Source organism: Corvus kubaryi, unplaced genomic scaffold (genome assembly GCF_017639235.1).
Source record: "Corvus kubaryi isolate FWS band 111438036 unplaced genomic scaffold, C.kubaryi_AGA036_p1.0 78, whole genome shotgun sequence".
In the NCBI taxonomy this organism is placed as follows: domain Eukaryota; kingdom Metazoa; phylum Chordata; class Aves; order Passeriformes; family Corvidae; genus Corvus; species Corvus kubaryi.
The window spans coordinates 3,115,158-3,138,511 of record NW_024582065.1 but is presented as its reverse complement, the minus strand read 5'-3'; the positions used below and the strand labels follow the sequence as shown (position 1 = coordinate 3,138,511).

The window sequence follows — 23,354 nt, the reverse complement described above, 5'->3', positions numbered from 1 at the left end:
TTGGTCAGTCTTCTGTGGTTTCCTTTGAGCAACTGCCCACCCTGCCAGCTCCCACCACCCTTTCTCAAGCCCCCTGACATGCAACCAGTTGCGCCATTCGTGCCAGAGTTTCACATGACAGTTGTCTCCTTAGGATTTCTCTGTTCCTTCCTCCTGGCATGTTTCCTGATGCTGGTGAAGGATCAGAGGGTAGGAGCCCTGAAGACAGAAGCTGTCTTGAAGACCGCAGAGCAGACACAAATAAAGAACAAGCTCTTACTTACCAAGTGTCCTAATTTAGGGAGTGAGGTGTAAGCCCCACTCGGTTCCAGGTGGCATCAAGAATTTGAGGGAGGGAAGTGGGATACTCCCGCAGATGAATTTCTGACTTCTTGCTCTGAGGTGTTATTCCATCAGTATTTCAGCTCTTGTGATTTTTGGTTTTTTCTGAGCAGCCATCCCTGGGACAGGGAACTTTTGTATTCCCATTTAGGGAAGGGAGAGTTGGAACACACAGCCCTGGAGAGAAGGGCTGGCTGGAGCATTGCTCTTTGCCTGGGCTTTCCAGGTGCCCAGGGGCCAGGGCAGGGGGCTCTAAGCCTGTGGGTGCCAGCTCTCATGGAGCAGTGCCCACGTGGCTCTGCAGATGTGCTGCTGGGTTGTGCTGCTGTGATTTTGATCAGGGTACTTGAGACTAAGTGGGTGGCACATGGACCTGTGGGATGGCACCTCATGGTCCTCCATCCCCCTGCCATGGGCAGGGACACCTCCCACTATCCCAGGTGGTTCCAAGCCCCAGTGTCCAGCCTGGCGTTGGGCACTGCCAGGGATCCAGGGGCAGCCCCAGCTGCTCTGGGCACCCTGTGCCAGGGCCTGCCCACCCTCACAGGGAACAACTTCTTCCCAATACCCCATCCATCCCTGCCCTCTGGCACTGGGAAGCCATTCCCTGTGTCCTGTCACTCCAGGCCCTTGTCACAAGTCCCTCTCCAGCTCTCTTGGAGCCCCCTCAGGCTCTGGAAGGCCACATCCAGGTACAAATGCCAAGTCCACGCTTTGAACCCTGTGGCTTCATAACAAAAGATGTAAGTCGGTTTTAGTTTTTCACCTTTTTTTTTTTTTAACATGAAGAAAACAATATTTTCTCCCAACTGCTTTGCTGGATTTGGCTGGACTTCTTTTAATCTAAAACTTTCCCAAAAAATTCAGCCAGAGGCAGATACCCAGTGTGGAAAATTTCAACCCAAACAGTTGAAGCTTGGCAGTGTTGTGGGAGCTGAGCACAAGGAAAGTGCTTGAGCAGAGGACTGAGGCCACAGTACCTGCTCAGCTCCAGGGGTGTCCTCATGGGGACCCCCTTCACAGACAGCTGAGTGTGGATCTGGCCTCATGCAGAGGCACAGTAAGGGATGGAAACATCTATATGGGGTTGTGGGAGGCTGACCATAAAGCAGGGATTTCATGCTGGGATCCTGCTGGGTCACCTTCACAGAGGTGCTGCAGTGAGATGAGCCAGGTGGGCTGGATCACACCTGGCTTCCATCAGGGCAGGATGGGTGACTGGAATGAGGAGAGGAACTCTCTCTGCTCCTGGTCCTTCTAACAGACTGAGGTTGGCACCAGGTGCTGGCTGGTGGCATTAACCTGTCAGAGCTCGTGTGCCACACATCTCCTCACATCCCAGTGGCACCCAAATGTGTCTGCTGTGCTGGGGAGAGGTTTCCAGCATGGGCACCAGCCCGCCCAGAAGGGAGCAGTGGTTTTATGTTCCCTCCATGGCATCAGAATCAAACAGGGCCATGATTTTGGCCTGGTACTCGAGCAGGATGGGCACTGCTGAGTGCCGAGGGGTCCAGCTTCTGTAAAAGCTCTTTCCCAAAACCCTGCAAGGCCCAAGATTCCTGTCACTCCATTCTTGCTCTTGAGTTCAAAAAGGAGACTGTGAACCTAGGGCTGGGGTTCTGTGATTGTTGTGTTTTAGTGAAGCCTGCAACCTCTTTGAGAGAGTGGCTAATCCTCTTCAGAGCCTGTTTGGGTTTCTCAGTGGGGCAAAATGCTTTGGGCATTTATTTTCCCCAGGTTGTGGGGCAGGAAGAGGGGATCTGCTCTCCTCTCTGCCTTTTCTCTCAATGCCCCTGTCTCAAAAGCCCCAGCCCTAAGCTGTGTTGAGCTTTTCTCTTCCCTGCCCACCACATCCACGTGCAGGTGCACACTGTCCCCATCACCTCCCTGAGAGCCAGCAGCCGTCCTGTCACCCATCCCTGCCGGCTGCACGGGGACAGCCACTGGCACAGGAAGATGTGTTACCACCAGACAACCTGAGTGATGACTTTTGTTGGTTAATCTGACTTTCCTCCCCTCCTTCTCTTCTATTTCCGTCCCCAAAGCATGGCAGAAAGCACCAGTTGCTGTCAGATGGTTTGCATAGGCAGGGTGACATCAACTCCTTTTCTTTGGGATGGTGCTCTCCAGCCATTTTTTTAGGGCCTGTTTTCATTAGAAGTAGCTTTCGAAGTAATAATTTGCTAAATCAGGCCCTGAGCTGCTCAGTTTAACAAATTATTATTTATTTTTTATGAAGAATACATGGAAAGGGAATGGAAAATGGCCAGGTTGGAGCAGGCTGGGTGTTAATTCCAGTTCAGTGTCACCACCATCTTTGTGGTCATGGTTTAGTCATGTCCTCCTTTGCATATTAATTAAACTGGTGGGTCAGTAAGTGTTGTAAGTGCAGATTTGGATACTGTTTGTTTTTATGCTTCTGCAGTGTTGCTTTTGCAACATTTGTTTAGTTTTCATTCAATGCATAAAATATGGAGGGAACAAAAGGCTCATGCACATTGTATCGTGTAATTAGACGAGTAGCCAGATGTTAATTAATATATGAATATCGTTTTTATTTCCAATCGTCTGGCTGTGGTTTGAGCAAACCTATGTCCCCCAGCTGTTGCTACATGAGACACAGCCAGAGCAAAAACAGAGCTCGAGTTCAGCTGCTCTGTTCCCAGAGCACAGACCATTACCCCAGCTGAAAGAGGAGCTGCTTCGGGGATGTGCTGGCCCCAGGCATGACACAGCAGTGTGACATTCTCCTGCTATCCAGTGGAGGGCAACAGGGGACACGCTCCCAGCTGTCTCCTCCAGCCAGTTTGGGCACCCAGTGGTGCCCTGGACTTTGTTCCCGGACACCACAGTGCAGTGGGATTTCAGCTCCGGAGCAGTGGTGGTTTAAACTCAGCTGTGTGGCTCATGGTTGAGTCCCTGGAGCTTTCCAAAATTCAGCTCCGAGCAGCCATGCCCTGTCCCCACATTTGGCCCCACTTTGAAGAGGTTGGACTGGAGACCTTGTGATCTTCTGGCGAGGCAGGTAGTGGGCCACCACATTCAGCCTTTTGCTGTCAAAGGATTTTATTCTTCCTATTTCACCTGGAAGATCCTTTTAAAGAGATCCAGGAACTTCCTTTCCTTTTCTCCAGTTCCCATGTGGTTTTGCTGAGACCAGTCAGTGTATCCAGGTGTTCCTCCTTCTCCTCCTTTGTTTCTGCCTGGAGAAGTTCCTGCTAACAAAAGAACTATTTTATCTCCATCTTTAACTTAATTTGCATTATTAAATATTAAAATGCATTCAATTTCATTGCTATAGCCCTCAAGTTATTTCAATTTCTGTTGACTGATCCTCTGGTGCCCTAATAATGCACCCTTCATCGGTGCTGAAACCACTGCTGTATTTCCAGTGAGAAATAAGATTGATTACAGGGCTGAGCATTGAGGAGCTCTGATAGTGATGACTCAGTTCCCATCACTCTCTCCTCAGCATTGCCTGTTTTCATCTGTCCAAACTCAGTCCCTTATCTGCTGTATAATTCTGATAATTCCCATCTTTTCAAGCTTCCCTAATAATTACCTGTGTCGCATCATGGTGCCTCTGGATACCCAGATAAATTAGATTGTACCACAGTTCTCCTGTCTAGGGAATGAACTGTCTCACTGAAGAAATGCATCAGGCTCATCTCACACAATTTACTAAACCTGGAGCTGTGGTTCATTCTCCTTCTCTTCATCTCATTAAAAGAAGAAAAAAAAAGAAAAGGGGGGGGGGGGTCTATAATGCCATAAATTTCTCTCCCAAAGCTACACCTGTGCCTTGAATATCAGCAGTGAAAGCTGGGCTGTCCAACCTCTTTGCCCGTCACGTGTCCATGGATGCATTGACTTTCTCCAGGCATCCCACCTCCTGCTAAGCCAAGATGAAAGCCCGTGACTTTCTCAAAATTGTCTGCAAACTCCCTGATACTCTTCCAGTTTTCTGCTTTTCCTTCCCTCCCCCCCCCTCTGCCTCCCAGTAGCTGGCACGAGGAGAATAACAGTGGAATCACCCACATTGCTGTGGTATGAGCAGGTTTCTCTCATATTATGTCTAAATAAATATTAATAAGAAAAATGGAATAAGAGCTCATTGACAAATTCAGCAAATATTTGCCTTTGCCATCCCTTTCCAGCCACCTGGCTCCCGCAGGAAAGTTTTGCCCTTTCTCAGACCAGCGTATTCAGGACATAAACACTCGGTTTATTTTCTTGGGAGGAGGAGGAAAATGAAAATAGCATTATGGGCCCTGAAGCCCACCTGTCACATTTTGGGTGGCTGCTACCTTGAGCCATGGCTTTTGTCTGTGCCTTCCAGTGATAAGTTATCACAGAAGTGGCCAGGATGGCCTTGAATGGTGCCCATGGGCCCATCTTGATAACCTGGAGTGCTTTTCCACACCCATGGAGGACCTGTGTGCCTAAAAAGCTCCCAGAATTAAGAGACTGAGTCTTCAAGATGATCGCTGCACTTGAAAAATTGAAACAGCAGCAATGGGCAGAAGGATTGAAGAGAAGGAAAACCAAGGATGTAACGGTGCCTGCTCAGTGGTGCTCAGTTCTCTGGTGCAGTTGACAAGGTGAGGATTGGTCAAAGCTTGGATTCAATGATCTTGGAAGTCTTTTCCAATCCTAATGATTCCATCTTTCTGTGATCCTTGCCTGGCACCCGGCCATGGCCACATGCAGCTCCCTGCAGCTCCTCCAGCCCAGCCTTGGCTGCTCCCTGCCATGGCTTTCACTCTGGGTGCTTGCTGGGCAGAGAGTGGGCAAAAATTGTTCCTGGGGCACCACATGGTGGCATTCCTCAGTCCTCCAAGGATGGAACAGTGCATCCCACCGTTGTCTTAACAAGACTGACTAGTCATTTATTACAAAGGAGGTTGCAGGAATCTGGGGTGGAAGCTACTCCCCAGACCACCTAATTCACAGTCAGCACCCCAGGCTGTTTTCAAGGCACAGCACATGCTGGAGAGATCAGACCTGCTGCTGGGAGGCTCCAGAAGTGGGACTAAGGCTGGTTTATCCATGTGTGTCAGTGGTTCTGTGTATATATATATCTGTATGTGTATAAAAGTGCATGTGTGTCTGTGTGTGTGTGTATTTTACTATGTTAAGCTATAAACTGTATGGGTTAGGTATGAATTAGAACCTTATAAAATGTGTTTACTCATTCTGTGTAACTCAAAGCAGGGATTAAACAGTAGGAAAAACTGACCGGGAAAATTTTCCAAGCAGAAAAAGTTTTACAGCTCTCATTGTGAAGTGCAGAGGAAGGACTTTTTTTTTCTCTCTCTTTTTTTTTTTTTGTATTTAGGTTTTTTTCAGGGCAAGTATTTTCTGTTTGAATTTTTATGGTTATTAGATAAAAGGAGGGAGAGGGGGGCAGCTGAAGAGGAAGGAGGAATGGAAGAATAGCAGGAGAGCATTTGGGCAGGCAGAATTCACCCCAGGCACCTGAGCCCCATATTCTTCTCTCCATCTCTTGTGGCAATGTACTTTCTGTGCCAGTGGCATCCAGGAGGGCCTCCCCATGGCATACAGTGCTCCTAAACAGGCCCTGCTTTTCTCATCTCCTTGAAGGCATCTTTTACAGGGAAAACAGGGTCACATAATGGTGCTGAATTTAAAGGGAATGGGTGTGGGAAAGGAGCAGTGGAAGCAGAAGCAGCAGGGAGATGAGGCTCTCAGTGACTGAGCATCTCAGAAAGGGGGAGAAGAGAGAGAGGAGCAGGAAATGGGGATGGATTGAAGTCTTACAGACTGTTGGCCCTCCTTCTCATAAAGAAAGTCTGGACAAAGCACACAGGGAATAACCTCACCATATCAAGTGAGTCATCCTAGATCACTTGAGTGATGTTTGATAAAGAGCAAGGTGTCTTGCAACATGGAACCATTTCATTTCTTATTTCCTTCTCGTCTTTGATACAACTTTGGTTCTGCACCCTCTCTTTAGTCTCTTCTACCTTGCAGTTCTCGCTGCCTTGGTGAATCATCCCTGTCTGCAGGACCGGTGATCCTTGCATAGTTAACAGAGCCTGACTCACTCTCCTCTACATGTTATTTCCACAGAAGGTTGGGTTTGGGTTGTTGGGGTTTGGGTTAGGTTTTTTTTTTCCACTTCACTTTATGAACATTTTCCAGGGGACTGGGGAAAGGGAGGGGAGAAGAGAGACCTGAGAGGGTTCATTGTTTTGGTAATTTTCCCTACTGCTAAATGTCAGCATCCTATGCTTGATGCTTCGGATATGGAGTAACAGGGCTTCTATTTCAGGCTTTGCAAGGGATGGGAGAGACTCATCTTATCTCTCTAACATGGCCCAAGTGATGTTTGGGTTCTATTTAGGGATTTGAAGAAAAGAGGGAAGTGATAACCTCACTGTATGAGCTCCGGGTTGGGTACCTGGCCCTGGCTTCCCTCGTCAGCACAGATCCTGGAACAGCCCTGGAATCCATTTACCACTTGGCTTAATCCTGCTCTGCTCATTCTGGGAATCTGTCTTTTGTCATCTGAGTGGTCAGATGTTGCACAGTTTCTGGTGATGACACGTCTCCAACGAGCCATCCGAAAGGGATCAGTGATCCTGGGGGTGGGAAGTGTGCCCAGATACCTCACTTTGCCAAGGACATCTAGGAGTCAAAGGGCTGTTCCCACCAGAATGGGCTCCCAGGTCACACTGTCCATCGGATCCGACTACAGACATCTCCCCTTCCCTGTGGATGACAGGATTGATTTGCTGTGGTTTCTAGGATGACTTAAAATTGGGAGCAGAAGGCATTGCCTTGCCAACATCCTGCTGTGTGCCAATGGCAGGTGTCCTCAGTGCCTGGAGTTTGCACGCTTGTAAGAAAGGGTTAATAGTCCTTTAGGGATGAAAATCAGCTATCAGTGGGGAGAGAGCTGGATTGGGGCTCTGGTTATAGCCTCAGATTTGCTTTTTCCCTGCTACTTTGGAAAAGCAGTTTCCTTTCTCTTCACCCATGTTCCTTTGCCTGCAGTCTGTCACGACACTGCAGCCGCTGCGACACCGTGTGTCACGACAGAGCTCGTGTCCTGGTGTAAATGACACTGTCAGTGGTATTAATGGCCTACATGGAGTCTCTGCATGTCACACACCTCATTGGCATGGGTTTGGTCCTCGAGATCACCTCATTTTACGAAATTACAGATTATAGTCTGTAATTATAAGCTGTCCTCATGAGCAGCGGGCCTGTGCAGGGGGGCAGGAGATCCTGTCTGACCTTGCAGTCTTAGTGGAAAAGGTGGAAGGATTGCTGAGATGTTGATGGGTGCTGAGGTAGACTCCTCACAAGTGAGAGATTCCCAGCTCTTCCCTCTTTTCTTGTGCCTTCTAATGGATCAAAACTGTGAAGAAAAATGTTAACTTCATTTTTGGAAAACCAATTAATGAATTACTCATGAGCTGTGCTAAGAAAGCTGTTGTGAATGTACTCCAGTAATTCAGGTAATTCCTTGTTCAAGAGCTGATGTCAACTCTTGCATATGTTAGTCCTTACCAAGTGGGTCTCTTCTAGCTTCTGAGTTGGGTCAGATAATTGCTTATTTTTTCAGTTTTGTCTTGGTATCACCTCTGGCTTCTCTTGTGATGCCTGCTTGGGTAAATGGAGAGGTATGGGAAGAGGCACAGCCAAATGAGAGGCTTTCTCCTCTGAGTCTGAGGTAACAACATATCTACAAAAATATTTAGAACTCGCTGTGTTTGCACAAGTTTTAACCTCGGTCCTGCAAGCATGTACATTAGTTTATCTGGCACACGAGTGTAATGGAACAACTCACATGAGTAAAGCTAAACATGTGTAAATGTTTGCAAGATACAGGTCAATAATTCTTTGGAAATCATAGCAAACCAACCCTCTATTTTCTTACACAGTGCTGTTCTCCAGCCCGCCTCAGACAAGTGATCAAGAATATCTGTAATAATCATTATGGTGTTGTTGTTCCAGAGAGCTCACAGCCAGGATGCAGAAACTCAACAAGTGTAAATTGTTAATGTTCCATTGACTTCAAGGGAGCTACAGGAGGTTTTATGAGCTGAGGATCTATCCCCCCACTCTCAAATGTCCAAAACTGCAGAGTAGGGCCAAATAAGAGATCTGCTTCCATGCAGGTTCCTCCATAAGGACCAATTTTTTAAGTCTTCGTTGGATAACAGCCTGCAGGTTTGGCTGCAGTTGGGCTTGCTGAGTGCTTAGGAATGTACTGGTCCAAAGTCTGATCACTAATTCATCAGCAGCTCTGCACATGACCTCTGTTTAGAATAAATAGGACCAAAAATATTTAAATATTTGAAATATTTAAAGAAGATTTTTTTTAATCTGTTGCCATTATAGATAGTGGTTTGGTCCACTTTTCAGGCTGTGAAGTCTAAGAAGGGACTGGGAACAGGGTCAGGCAACAGTGGCAATACAGAAGCCCAGAAATTACACTTTCCCAGTAAGTGCAAGGATATGTGAAGCACAGACTAGTTGATGGCTTCTCACCATAGGTTTACATGAATCTGATTTGAAAAATTACCCAAGATAATTATGTTTTTAGCAATTAATTGCATGCTGATTTTCATTCTAGGAATTGCTCCTTACTCTTCCTGCTGGTTTGTCATTTCAGTATTTGTTACCTTTCTTTAGGAAGCTTCCCAGGATTTGTCCTCAGACATAGCTCGTGGTGAAAGCTGCTCCCCTTCAAATTTAGCCCTCTTAATCGCAGCAGAAGATGAAATCTCACAACCCTCTGGACTGGTGGAGCTCAGGTCCCTGGTGCAGTGTTCACATCCAAAATTTGGGAGTCATTTTTGGATAGTAGCTCAGCCCCCCAGGAACGACAAGAGCGTGCTGGTCATTTAAGGAGAGCGAGGTTATGATTGATTCAGGTTTTGTTGCCATCTCTGCAGTGTCTGACACATCAGTTCATGCTGGAGAAGAGTGGCTCTGGGGCTGGAGCAGGGATGGTGGGATTCCTGGTGAGCGTAAGGCTCCGTGCAGACCCTGGATCTGCTACAGGCTGCCAGCTACGGGCCTTGGGGACCACCAAGTGGTCTGCACCATTGGTCCAGTGTTAGAAATCTCCAGTTTAAAAGAAGCTAAATATGAAAGGAAAGCAAGAATGAGGGTGGGAGCGAGATCTGTGGTGATGAGAGTGAGAACTCGCTCTATGGTGATGGACAAAATCTGCCAGACAAGAGGGATCTGAGGACAAAGCTTTGCTTTGTGCCTGCACAACTCCCAGTACAAATGGGTTCCCACCTTGAGCTGAAATCAAGTAACTATTTTGACATGCTGCAGAGCCCAAGACAACCTCCAGGGAATAGAGACATTCACTTGGACTCTCCACCGTGCTAATGTGAATACGTGGCTTTGAGATTGGAACTGGCTCATGCCTGGATGTCTCTGAGCGTAGCAGAGTCAGCTCGTGTCTGGCTGGGGCTGACCCTTAGCAACCCAGTGAACCTTGAGAAATCCTGGAGGGCTCACAGCACAGAACGAAATGCTTTAATTCTCCCTCTCCTCCAGCAGCACACTGCCTTGGGGATGCATTTTTACATGAGTTGAAGCATTTTTGAAGCATGTCTGAGGTCTTAGATATTGACTGTGAAAGACCTGTGATAAGCAGTCTGTGGAGAGCTCAGGTGAAGGAGCAGGGAGTCCTACTGATGACCCTGAGAGAAGAATACACCCATGATTAACCTTGTGTATCATAGAACATTGCAGCTCATCCAAATTAAGACCATTTCCTTCTGTTTGACTGGCTCTCTTGATAAAGAATAGCTCATCCTTCAGCTCCATGTGGTAACTCCATGCTAGTTCCAGCCCTGAAGAGCACCAGTGAAGGCATTTAAGAGACTTCTGTGACACTGGAATGCAACTTCTGCTCTTAGCTCAGCTAAAGCCTTGCTCCTTAAATTTAGCCATCTGCAAATGCTGTCTTCCATCTGCAGAGGACCTGGTGATGGAAACCTAGAGGAGATGGGGGCCCAGAGGAGATGGAAGCCTGGAGGAAAGCTCTTCATCATTATTAATATGGCTGGTAGCATACACACAGGAATCAAATTCCCCCTAAAATCATTAACTTAAAAAAGGTGGAGCTGTTCAGGGAACTGCAATTTGCACCTTTGTACAGGTTGGGAAGTGAAGCACAAGCTGTGCCCAAAGTTGCAGCATAATCACTGGCTTTTCTGCCTCAGCCTAGACAACCTGTGCCCAGCCAGAGGGATTCCTGATGGATGTGTCTTTGAGAAAAGCCATGACAAAGAAATTATTCCTGAGGCTACAGGGTTTGGGGGCATGGGATTTAGGCTCCCATCTAACATGAGAGGCTGGCATGCATGGATGCTCCCAGAATGTGGGCAGAAATTTTTTAGTAATAACTGGGCCTTTTTATTTCTTTTATCATCTGGCAAGCCATGTAGGGAAGGAGGTTTTGACATCATTCCTCTAGGATCAGTAGGGGTGGTTTGCTTTTAATGATCTAGGCAGCGAGACAGACCATCTGCTGATGTAAATCGGAACAGCTCCGTCGCCTGAAGTTATGTTACACTAATTTAAATCAGCCCATCATTTCCAAGACAAACCAACCACCTTTCACTGCCTTCCCCTGCCGAGTGCCAGATCCAAAGCACATTAAACCCAGGTACAACCCCGTGGTGGAGGAGCCACCGTGCAAACCTGTGCTCCACATCCACTCATCCAAAAATCCGGTCCCAGCCTTCTGCTCACAGCCCTCCTCTGAACCTCCCCTCCTTGGAGGGAAAGCCCCAGGGGAAGAAGAGGGTGAGGCAAGGACCCCCAAAAGGTGACAGACTTGGAGGGCTGAGCATGCCATTTGTTTCCTCATTTCAGGAACCAAAACCTGGCAAGGGGAAGTGGAGTAAGGTCTCTTTTTCCATCTGCTGCGCTGGCGTTGCTCTGGAGGTCACTGCTGGGGATGGAGGTCCTCGCTGGGCCCCATCTGCCCTCTCTGGGCTCCCTCATTTATGCCCACTTGGGCCTCTGACATTCTACTCTGTTTTTCTTTCCTTGAAAATGGATCGGGAATTGGGAGCCGCTGCGCAGGAACGCGCCTGTTCCCCATTACAGCTCCACCGGGGCTGTAACACGATCGTGCCTGCTCCATACCCACACAGATATTTATTTATCCATACAGCCTTTCTCCTTGTTTTCATTAAGTTAGGCAGAAAAGGTTAATCTTTCTTCTGCTAAAGCTTCAAAACCAACCAAACTAAATAAAATATGATTTCTTTCATTTCTTTTTTAAAGGACACTCTCTCTCTTTTTTTTTTTTCCCCCCTTAAGTACCAGAATGAGGTCACAGTCAGAGATGCCACAAGAGTAAATTGAAAACAGGTTGAAAAAAAGCAAAGGGGAGAAAGACAGGGAGAGAAAACCACAACCAGGAGAAAGCGCCTGGTAACGTTGCAGGGTTGGTTTCATCCAACCCAGTAAAGAAGCTGTCAAGACAGAGACATTGATGCCTTCCTACTTTCCCCTTCATGCTCTTTCTAGGAATCTTGAAGGTGAATGGCAGCAGGGAGGCCTCCTCTCGTCTTAATTTCCACTTTGGTTTGCAGCGCCTGGGTTTTCTCCATGCTGCTCTTGGCACAGGGACGTGGGCTGAAGGTGTGGGAACGCCTGCGAGGGTCCCAGAGCTTCCTTTTGCTCCTCGAGCCTCCTGGAGGCTCCTGGCCTCGCTCTCTTGTTTAGTCTGGTTGAACTCAGCGCTGTAGCTCGGGTTGTCCTTGGTGGGATGGTTGATAGGTGATTCATCCAGCCTGCTGTCCGCAACTGCTGGGCGCTGGCACGGCCGCAGTGGAAGGACTGAGGCAGACTGAGGCTGTTGGATGCTGTGTGTGAGCCTGCTCCCAGCCATTTTCATTCCTCAGCCCCTGTTCCTGCCCGTCTGAGCCTCCTGCCACGAGAAATGTGCTCTCTGGAGAGCACATTGCCAGCTCAGCCTTGCAGACAGGCAGCGGAGCTGGGGATGTCCTCTTCCTCCTTCTCCTCCAGGGATGGAGTTGAGTTCCTAGGTGGTTATTCCAGAGTGTCACCAGTGGGTTGAGCCCCAGCTATGCCTGCTGTGGCCAGGAGAAGCTTGCAAACCTTCCCAGAATGGGAATGACCCCTCTGCAAGCTCCAAGTGTGCTTTTTGTTATTTCCCTCTGTTTTAAGGAGAGCCACACCACCAGAGTCAGTGTAGAAGATGCTTAGAAAACCAAAAAGAGGAGATTTGCCAAACTCCACAGCCATGCCTGTGGATGAGGATGAGGCAGTAGCAAGGGGTTGCACTGGAGAGAGAAGGGAAATGCCACCTGGAGGGAGCTGCATCTTCCTGACAGTTATTAGTAGAGCGGAGATGGATTTTCAAAAGCTGCCTGGGGAAGTGGATGGTTTGGGGCAGATCAGCCCGGAGAAGGCAAGGAAATGAGGGGGAAGAGAGTCTTGCAGGGATATTAACTCCTTGCTCTTCAGAGTGTCAGCATCCCATAGCTGAGCACCATTGCCCCATAACCTGTCATCAGTGAGCAGCAAGTGACATTTTTTGCTCTGTGCACAACATTTTCCATGGTGATATTGAGCTCTGCTCTGGGTTTTTTTTACTACTGAGAAGTGAACACAGGTGAGGCATCCTCAGAGGAGCCAGTTATTTGTCCTTGATATCTGTAACAGCTTATTGCTTTATTTAGTGTGACATCAATTATTTATTACTATTAATGAAGGACACAGATGTCTGTCTGGTCAATAAAATATCTCCTACTCCACAGAGATGATCTACTTAGCTATCATTTACTCTGCAGAGAACCTTTGGATTCTTTCTGAAATTTAATAACGTGAGCAAAGATACTCAGGCAATCTAGAAGGTTTGTGCTTCAGGGCTGCTTTGGGAGGCTGAAATCCTTCTTTATATTTGCTGGCGGGGTGTGTGAGAACACAAGTCCAGACGGGAAAAAGAAGCCCCTTTGCTTTCCATCACAAGCTACTTATCCATGTAATCCCTTTTATAAAGTGATCAAACTCCTTCTTAAAAGATGGTTGGGTTATTTGCCCTGTGCAGGGGTAGACCAACCATTTATCCATGTCCAATTTACTTCCTCTTGCCACTACTGCCCATTAGCCTAACTATTCCTTTTCCATCTGAGTGCCTGCCCTGTTGATGTGTTCACAGTCGTGTGTCTCTATTTGGCCTTTTTTTCCTGTTCTTCTTAGTAAATTTGGGCTTTTTGTTGTTTCCCCGTGAAATCTTCTCTCCTCTTTTCCTGTGCCTTGGTCTTGAGCACAGTTGAGGAACGCTGTGCACTGAGCTCTTACATGGCCTCGTGCAGTTGGGTCAGTGCTCTCCTGCTGCTACATCATCCCATGATCACTTTTTCTTGGCAGGGCAACATTACTAGTCAATTAAGTGGCCCAAGCGTCCAAAGCCACGTTGGACAAGGCTTGGAGAAACCTGGTCTAGTGGAAGGTCTCTGCCTGTGTTGGAGGGGGCAGGGGGAAGGTGGGGTGAAAGGAGATGACCTTTCATGTCCCTTCCAGTTCAAACCACTCTCTGATTCTATGATAATCCTCTCATCATTCCAGCAAAAGCAGCTGTTGCCTTAGCTCTGTTCCACTGACAAGGTTCCAGTCTAAATCTAGGGAATACCTTGTTTTCTGCTCCTAGAGAAGGCTCAGGAAATTTCATTCCGCTGCTCGCAGAGCACTGAGGACTGAATGATCTCTGCCTTCTCTTGTGTGAGATGAACAAACGCAGTCTCCGTGTGCTCTGCTTTGCCCAGGGGAGAGCACGGAATAGCAGCTCCCTGTGCTGGCTGCAGACTGACAGCTCTGGGTAGCTGGCTTGTCCCCAGGGTGTCCCTTCCCTGTCTTTGCTCCATGGTCTGTGCAGTCTGGCACCACCAGTGATCTCACTGCTCCTTATACAGGTACAGAAAAATCCCAGCTTTAGGGCTGATGTTCCAGCATCTTTGTTAGCATCTATTTTGCTGTTTTCATAATAACCTCTTTGCTTTGCAGAGCCAACAAGAGGGAAGAGTTCCCCAGAGGTTCAGGATTGAGCAAAAAGCACCCTCTTGCTTTGTGGATTTTGTTGCAAGGGTTTTGGCTCAATCCAAGCGGAGACACATGGCAGACCCTGAAAGCTTCATTTCCTCCTGTGCAGGGGGTCAGAAATGCACTCCACTGCCTGGGCAGGTCTGATCCATGGCAAACCAGACCACTGTGGGAGGCAGCTGCTCCCTGCCAGCCTGTTTCCTCAAAACTACCCAGAAAGACCAATGAGGATGAGCTTTCGGAAGCTAATGGGTGTCTTAGAGAGAGTTAGCTGTGCAATTTTAATCACAGAATGGTCTGTGTTGGAGAGGACCTGAAAGATCATCTCATTCCAACTGCCCTGCCATGGCCTGCCCTGCCCTTCCACTAGACCAGGTTGCTCCAAGCCCTGTCCAACCTGGCCTTAATACAGTCTTTGAGTCAGTGGTTGCACATGACATTTTCCTTCTCATTTCCAGTCTCCTGCAAGTCTGGTTCCACCCTCTCCCTGTCTCAGCCCATCCCATCTCTTGTGCTCCCTGGCACAGATGTCCTGGCTGATGCTCCTACCCGGGGACTGCCCAGTCCAAATCTCCCCTTGGCCTTGCCCAGCTCTCATTGCAATCTCTGCCCAGCTATTTTCTTCCCTAGCCCTCATCAACTGCTTAGAGAAAGGTGTGAGATCCCACAGCATTCATCCATGGGATGATCTGTCCTGCCATGAAGCTTCTTCCTGGTCAGAAGGGAAGTTTCTTGAGGCTGGAAGAGCCTTAAAACCCCTTGCTCTACTTCAACAACACATTCTGGTCCTGATTCTTTGTTGGTGATTCATCAGGTTTGTAAGTCACAGCAGAGTCTGTTCCCAGTGACTCCTGGTGACAGGGAGTTCCCCAATCCAGCCCAACGTCGTAGGAAAAGGGGTGGAAATGAAAGTTGGAAATGAGCAATAGGGGTTTGTTTGCTTAAACCGTAAACCCAGAGCTGAGGGACTTGCTCAAGGCCGGGCAGCGCTCGTGACTTCCAGGCAGGGATTTTCCTGCTGCCAACCCAACCTGCCTGTTGAGTTGTCTTGGGATTTGGGACAGACCTGGGGCCAGGAGCTGGGTTGAGCTACAGAGACTGGTGACAGAGCTGCCTGAAAAAGTCTGGAAAGAACAAGTCGTGCTGGGAGCATTAAAATGAATAATTAAGGCTTGGATTCCTTCAGGGAGGAAAAGAATTTATTGCTGCTCTTTTCTCTAGCCAAGGGGGACATTTGTTACTGAGTTGTGTATTTTGAGACAGGACGCAAATGCGGTTTGAGGGGCTGGGGATGAGGGGATTTTTTTCTTCTACCTGGATAATCCAGCTTCACAGTGGGATGTTCTGGGCTGGTTATACCACTGGCTTGTTCCTTAGGGTCTGTACCAAGAACCTGGACTGGTGCTTTGTTTCAGTACTCCTCAGTCACTCTTGCCTTTAAAAAAATAAAGTGCTGAGAGGGGAATTCTCCTCCTCCCTCTGCTGCGATGTCTTGACATTTCCACAAGCACGAGGTACCCGGCACAGCAATCTGGGCCCAGGCTGGCTTACACCAGCGTAATTCTGTCATCTACAGCAGCCCTTGCTCCGATTCCCATCACTGGGAATAGGGCACAGCCTGGGCAGCTGCTCTGTCTTAGTTTCCTCCATGGTACCTCGGGCTTTCAGTTACACCAGTGTGAAATGGGAATTAAATGCAATGAGCTCTAACCAATAGACAGGCTGCCCACTGCAAGGAGACAGGTTGCACAGCAGTGGATAGTCATGCCCAAAAACCTTAATAAATGGAGCGTTTTCAGTTTCAGCTGGGTCATGATCTAAGTGTTTAATAGGCTTTATAAACCAGAAGACCAAAAAGAAAGGTTTTTCAGTATTTTTAATTAGCGGCTCTTTTCTTCGAATGCTTATAAAGAAGAAAGTGTTCTTCAGCACAACTGAAGGAGCTCCAGTCAGAGCTCCAGGAGCTGGCAGAGTGCAGATGAAAGGGAACGCAAAGCTACTGACTGTCATTGAATTTAAAAAAAATAAATCCATCACATTGAGAGCAATTCCGCCCAAGCACCAAAAAAGTCTTTTTGGCTGTTAGTACAACATAGCAGAAACACATTTTGCTGTGGCACGTAATTTTTGGAAAAGGCCATGCCCTGTTCAAGAGCTGGACATGCAGCAAGGGCAGGAGATCCCTGTTTAGCCAGGCTTACACATCATCCGGGGCCCATCCCTGGATGGTGATTCTTCCTGCAGTGTCTGCAGTGAGGCCCCACGTCCCCTCTGTGCTGTGATTGTACCTGGCCAAGCAGTGACTTAGCCCTGGCCCCCGTTCCCACCAAGGGTCCCTGCTACAGCTGATGGCCCAGGTGTGTTTCCTACTTGCTGTGTCCACAGGGGACATTGTCCACACAGACTTGGGGCATTCCACAGCCACAGCCAGCTTGAGTTTGTTGATTGTCTGTCCTGTATAGAGATGTTTCTACAGTGATTTTTAAGTGGTCAGCAGTAGTTCTACGCCTGTATTGATGTTCTGGTCTCGCTCCTCTCTTTGCTTTGCAGGAGAATCCTTGAGCTTTGCGGATGATTTGCTCTCTGGCCTCGCGACCTCCTGTGTGGCAGCGGGTCGGAGCCACGGAGATGTCCCTGAAACCAGCCTCTATTCAGTCATTTTCAAGTGCCTGGAACCAGATGGTCTGTACAAGTAAGGAGAGATGTGTGGGGAGCTGCTGGGGGCAAGGAGGGATCTCCAATGCTGTTACTGAGTTGTTATTGACCTTTTTGGTCAGCAGTGTGTTACACCAGACAAATGGTCAGACTCTTCCTGTTGCTCTGGGTGTTACACTCAGCTGGTGAAATGGGAAATCAGTGTCTGCCAGTACAGTGCTGGAGGCACTGGGAGTCAGTGGGAGACTCCAGGATAACACCTGCTTTCAGTGTTCTGGGTTTCCAGGTCCATGCCTGTGGACAGGGTTGTCTCTCGTGGGTGAACTGAGCTGATGTCAGTTTGGAGCAAGTTGCCAAGTGCCTGGTGGGATGAAATAGATGGCAAAAGTGTGACAGGGGTTTCTATAAGTTGCTGTTTCTCTTAGTAGGACGTACAGCAGATCAGAGACACCAAATCCTTCTGCCCACCACCCAGATACTGTGGACATTTCACTCTTCTGAGATATTTTTTGGGGGTTGAATTTTCTATTTTAATCTCATGGATTAATTAGTTTCCAGAGCAAAGGGATAATGTGAACATCTGAATTTTAACTTCTCCTTTGGTATCATTTGGACAGGGTCTGGGCTTTCCAACCTGGCTCGTTAGCCAGGGCATCCTGTGTATTGAGAGGGATATCAGGAGTCAGATCAGTAAGAGAGGAAAAATAGAGCAAAGAGGCCAGGAGACAGAGGAGAGACAGAGTAAGAGAGAAACACCCAGGGCTTAATGTCAGAGCGACTGCAATAATTAAAACACATTTTGTAGTGAGTAATGAAACTTTTTATGGGACCACAAAAGCATTTAAAGCGAGAGCTGGCAAATAGTCTGTCAGCGAGAACTTTTTAAGACCTTGATTAATACTTTCCCTCCACCACCCCCCAGTTAAGTATGTTGACAGCCTCCAAAGCCTTTATTGCACATCCCTGGAGCAGGGCTGTCTCCAGGAGTGGGCTCCAAGTGATACCTCTTGCCATTTAATAATATCAGACATTTTCTTGTTAAATATCTATAATGCATAAATATAATTATTAATATCTCTGGAAACTGAGCTGCTCTGAAAAGGTGCCAGGGAGAGGCTGGAGCAACCACAGAGCTCGCTAATAACCCTACGCCCATAAAACTGGCCCGTTGTGAGCTCTCAGCTCCCAGCTGCCAGGGGCACTGGGAGAGAGAAGAGCCACTGGGTTTGATGGAGTTGCTGCCGTGGTGAACACACGGAGCTGGGAGCCAGCAGGTCTGGCTCTTGGGCAGCCTGGGCTGCCAAGTAATCTTCCCCATCTGCCAGGCAGGGGTATTTGCACTCACCCGTCACTTTAGGGGCTCTGTGATCTAATTCCTGGTGTCTGCAAGGGGCTGGGAGAGCCTTGGGTGGAAGATGGAGGGCTTTGTCCAGGGTTTTGTCATCCCTGTGGTCAAAGCCAGGCTTCTGCTCCCCAGTCCCAAGGCACATTGCCATGGAGGTGGTCAGCAGAGTTGGCCCTGAGCCCTGGGGGTGGCTCCTGCTCTGTGGGTGCCCCTGGGCAAGGGACAGCAGCTTTTGTGGTGAGCCATGGCTGCAGGAAGCCAGCAGGCAGCAGTCCCCTGGCACCAGGGAGTTCTGGAGCTCATCCTGTGTGGGGACAGGCCCCGGGGTGACGCACAGTGCTGGCTCTGTCCCACAGCTCATGCTCAGCAGGGCTTGGCTCTGCGCTCCCGGGGCGGTGCACATGGACGGACACATGCTGGTGTGGGCACCTCTGGGGCATGGACCCACCTTCCTGGGCATCCAGAAAGAATGCATGTGGGCACACCACAGCACCCCCTCGTCACTGGCTGCAGCTGCCTGCCCCAGCACGTGGCACGGACTGGCAACCCCTGCTCCACCTTGGCATGAGCTGCCGTGGGTGCTGTCTGCCCAACACACACCCGCTTGCTCCAACCTGGGCCCTACCCAGCGTTTTTACGGAGCATTTTCGGATCCTCAGGCACCCCCATTAAATATTCCTCTGCTCAGACATCCACACGGTTGCAACACAGCGTAAAGAAAGCCAGAGCAGTGAAATGTGAGGCTAACGCTGCTCTGCGCCCGCACAGACAGAACAACAACACAAACACGGGCACGGGGTCATTTCTTAAATTGAATTTCTTCTGCTTGTTTCATTTGTTTCTGTGGAAAAATAGCTATCTGTAATAGCTCTGGGCTGGGTATAATCCTGATTATAGCCACTCGCAGGGCCCTGTGCTGTTCTCTAGGCTGGGAGGTGAGAACACAGTCTGCAGTGTCAGAGCTCCTCAAAAACAAATTATTTGCTTCTGCAGTAGTCTGAGGGTATCACATAACCCTAGCAAGGGGACTGTCAGATCGTGGAAGTCTCTTCTGCCCTGTAAATGTGTTGAACATCCTGTCCCTGTTCTTCTGTAGTACCTACAGCAATTACACTCTGCTGTGGACCATTCATTTGGAGTACTACCAGCCTGAGATCAAAGCTGGGCCGGGCTATGAAAACAAACCCAAAAAATGTTCTACAAGCAAACAAATAAACAAAGTCTGATTGATTCCTCTGCTTTTGAGACTTCTGTAATTCCAAAACATAAATGAACAAAAGGAGAACTAATTTCTTTGTGCTTTGCAGTTTCAGTCTGACAAAAATATGTTGCCTGTCAGGCCTTTTCTTCCCATTGCCCGTAACACATTGGGGTTGAGATGCCAGTCCCTGCATAGAGGGTTTTCCAGGGAAAGCAGATCATGTCAACAAAGACGTGCTCCAAAGGCTCATGGACACGTGTGGACACTCCTGCCAGTCTGTCACACCTGGGTGCCCATCCATGGGGATCCATGCTGCATTCGTGGGAATGCGCTCCCATGGACCTGCACAGGGATACTGAGGGTGGTCCCTGAAGACTGTTGAGTTTGACTTCAGTTCTTAAAAAGCAAAAATCTTATATTCTTGTGAAGTGGAGAAGGGATTGCTCTCCCCTGAGGTCAGCTAGACCACAGCAGTCTGTCAAGCTTCCTCCCAGGTGGCTCTGGAAGAGGATGAGGTGAGGAGGGCAGAGACAGAGATGTCGATGTGTCTGTGAAGTGCTCACCTTGCATGGACCAGCCAGGCTGGACAGCAGCCAGTGCCACTCAGATGGGTGGTTTGGGAGCCTTGGGAACGCCAGGCTGTGACAGGCAGCTTGTGATGCGCCAAGCACCAAACGCCAGTGAGGAGAAAGAGCTCTGGCTTGTCTCAGAGGTCAAACTCATTTTGGAGGACTGAGCACTGCACAAACCCATCCAATCTCTTCACTGAGGAGGCAGGAGTTTCCCCTGGGCACCCCACAGCCTCCCTGAGCCTTCAGCCCAGCTCATCCATCTCAGCTCTCATCCCGTTGCTCGGGGAGTGCCTGGGGATGCCTTGTGGCTGAGCTGTACCTGCTTGGCTACCAGAAGGCAGCTTTGCCAGCCCAGCACATTCATTTCAGATACTTGGGGAGACACCAAGTATCCCTCAGCCCAAAAGGGAAATTCTGGAAAGGGAAATGAAAACCCCCTCCAGCTCCTCAATGGATCTGCAGTGCAAACACACCAGCCTCTTCCCTGCGCCACAGATACTATAATTATAGATTAGATTAAATCCCAGTGTTTCGCTTTATTTACATTCCTGACCTAGCCTATTCATTTCCAGTGTTTGTGCCAAGAATCAGCACAAAATTTACTGGAAATAATATGGAAGTCATCAGGATTCCTTCCAGAGCTTTTCCTTGGAGTGTGTTCCTATGCTGTGAAGAAACCTTGACTTTACATTGCCTTTGCTGCCTCAGATGGGGTTTCCCCAGAGTGATCATGAACCAGCCCAAAGGCTCTGAGTGAGCACGTTTCAGGGGTGTTGGAAAGGTGGAAACCTCTTCCTAGGGGGTGCAGGTTCAGGACTGCTGTTGGATGGAAGGGGATTCAGTCAGCGTTCAGAATGACAACACAAAGCTCCCGTCTGCAGCCAGGGCCCACCAGGTCCTGCCCAGCCAGCGCCATCCTCTGTAGGGTCTGCAGGCCATCGACAGCGGGCCAGGCTCAGCTTGGGATAACATGGAACATCCCTTTTTTTTGGTGAGCTTAAGGAAAGAGGCAAAGGTGTGGAGCAGGGAGAGCCCATGAGAGCATGGAGAGGCAGCAGCTGCAATCCCACGGGCTGAATGTGCTGAAGGAGCTGGCCCAGAGCAAGGCTGACTAATGCAGAGTGACCTCTGCCGTGTGCATAGCTGGGATAAAAAGTGGAACGGAAAACCCTTGGTGCTCAAGAGTGTGTTAATACTGGCAGCAGTCCCCTGCTCCTTATATGATGCTAATTGTTATTGTTGGTCTTTGGTCAGGGAGACACGTGAGTGAGCGCTGGAGCAATCGGAGACAGATCCCAAGCAGCTCAGTGGCATGGGTTAAAACACATCTGTTACAGCCCTTGGCCGGGTCCCCTGTGTGCACAGGAGCTGTGCTGCTTCATTGAATCCACCTCTCCCATTCCACATGCTCTCCAGCTTCCCAAAGCCGAGCGGTGCATGGCTGTTGTTTCCGCTCAGGCATTCCTGGCTTGCGGAAGCTCAAACAAGGCAAGTCAGGAGCTGAACAAGTGTTTGCTAAATCCTAGGCCTGTCCTAGGATGAAGGCTCATCCTCTCTCAGCACTTTGGGGTTGTGGCAGAGCCAGGCTGCCCAAAGGCTGGCTCAGGTGTCTCCTTGTTTTTGCTGCAGTGAGTCCAGCAGGGAACCCTCTGGGCTCACCTGGGCTGTGTGTGGATCACTGGCTTGCAGGGGGATTGGCCCCATGACAGATGGTCTGTACAGGGAGGTCAGGGGCTCAGCAGAAGGGTACTATCTCTCTCTCTGCTCTGATTTTCATGAAGTCCCAGTTATGGAGGTAGGTTAGGCTCCTGCTGAGTTTCCAGCATCAGGAGGATGCACATCTAAAAACCACAGAGAAGACATTCATGACTTTTTCGTGGCCAGTCTGGGGGCTCTTCCCAACTTCACCGTTTGCTCTGCTGAGTGATTTAAGGAGATCATATTGTCTTGCTTCCGTCATCACCTGTTTACCTGATCCCTTTAAAAACTTGGGTTTTAATCTCTCTCATGCTGTCTTTGTGTCCAGCCTGGCCTGGGTGACTCAGACCAGGGCCACCAGGTGCTGCTGCAGTGCTGCTACACTGGCTATTTGCCAACACCCATCTAAATGTTGTGTTTGTACCTGAATCTTCCTTCTGATCTGTCTCTGCCACCAGTACCCAACCACCTGAGACAGATCTGAAGTCAGATGCCTTTCCCTGACCTCAGGAGAAGCTTCTTCTTTAGTATCTGCCAAGTTTATGGGTATCTCCCACCTTTTTCCTGAAAGACCAGGTTTTCCTCCCCAGATTCTCTGCTTCTGCTCATACCTCATGCCACAGAGAGCAACAGAACAGCTTTTGTTGCCTCCCATGGCAGTCTCCCCCCTGCTCCTTCCTCTGGACAATCAAATTGAAACAACATTCTTGTTTTTGTCCCTAAAGTCTGCCAACATCTAAATCCCAAACCTGTCTGGGTCCAGGCCCATTCACATTGCCCCTCTGGAGGAAGGCTGGCAGTGGTGGAGTGAGGAAAAGGAAGGAGGAGGAGGCACAGAGGGGTTATTGTGTGGGGTAATTGCGGCTGGGGGAGTGTGCCAATATAGGATTCTTCCTGCGAATGGTAATGGGGTGGAGAGGAAGATTTTGGCCACTTTTCCTGTTGGTAGACAAATGGACCTTTGCAATTCCACCTTTTTCCCATCAGCAATCCCGTATCACCAACCCCTTTTAGTCACAGACTTGGAGAGTGTTCTTATCCCTGACTGTGTAGAAACCTAATGCCACTACACATCCAAGTCTTATCTCATGGACTAATGGGAGAGGGAGTACAAGAGCTGTGATATAAATATCAACACGGGCGTTGCTGGCTTGGATTTGCTCTAAGCCAGCCAAACCTGCATCGTGCTACTGCCTTGGAGCCATTTGTTTTGTTCATCAGGTCTCCATGGTACACAGCACCCTCCTCGTGAAGGCTGGAAAGCTGAGGGCCATGCTGGTTTGATTCTTACAGCACAGTTTGAACACACTCCCGTTCCAGGACACAGGAATTTCCTTCTTTTTTATCTTGTAGAGAAGAAGGGAGTGAGAAGAAGGGCAGATGTCCTTGTTGGCCATGGCCTAGCGAGGGAAACTGGAAGGGAGAGGTGTGACATGCCTGAAGCTCCTCAGTGAGCTAGAGCTGAGCAGAGGTGAGGGATGTCCGT

At 48.9% G+C, this 23,354-nt stretch overlaps 1 protein-coding gene across 1 annotated transcript in view; it reads left to right on the top strand.

Moving 5' to 3' along the window:
• ASTN2 (astrotactin 2) overlaps positions 1-23,354 on the top strand; it is a gene marked incomplete at its 5' end in the record, with an annotated part of 241,726 nt that overhangs the window by 194,335 nt on the left and 24,037 nt on the right. Inside the window, one exon of the mRNA XM_042052782.1 lies at positions 16,948-17,089. Within this exon, the coding sequence (XP_041908716.1) occupies positions 16,948-17,089 (142 nt within the window). The remainder of the gene's footprint in view (positions 1-16,947; positions 17,090-23,354) is intronic.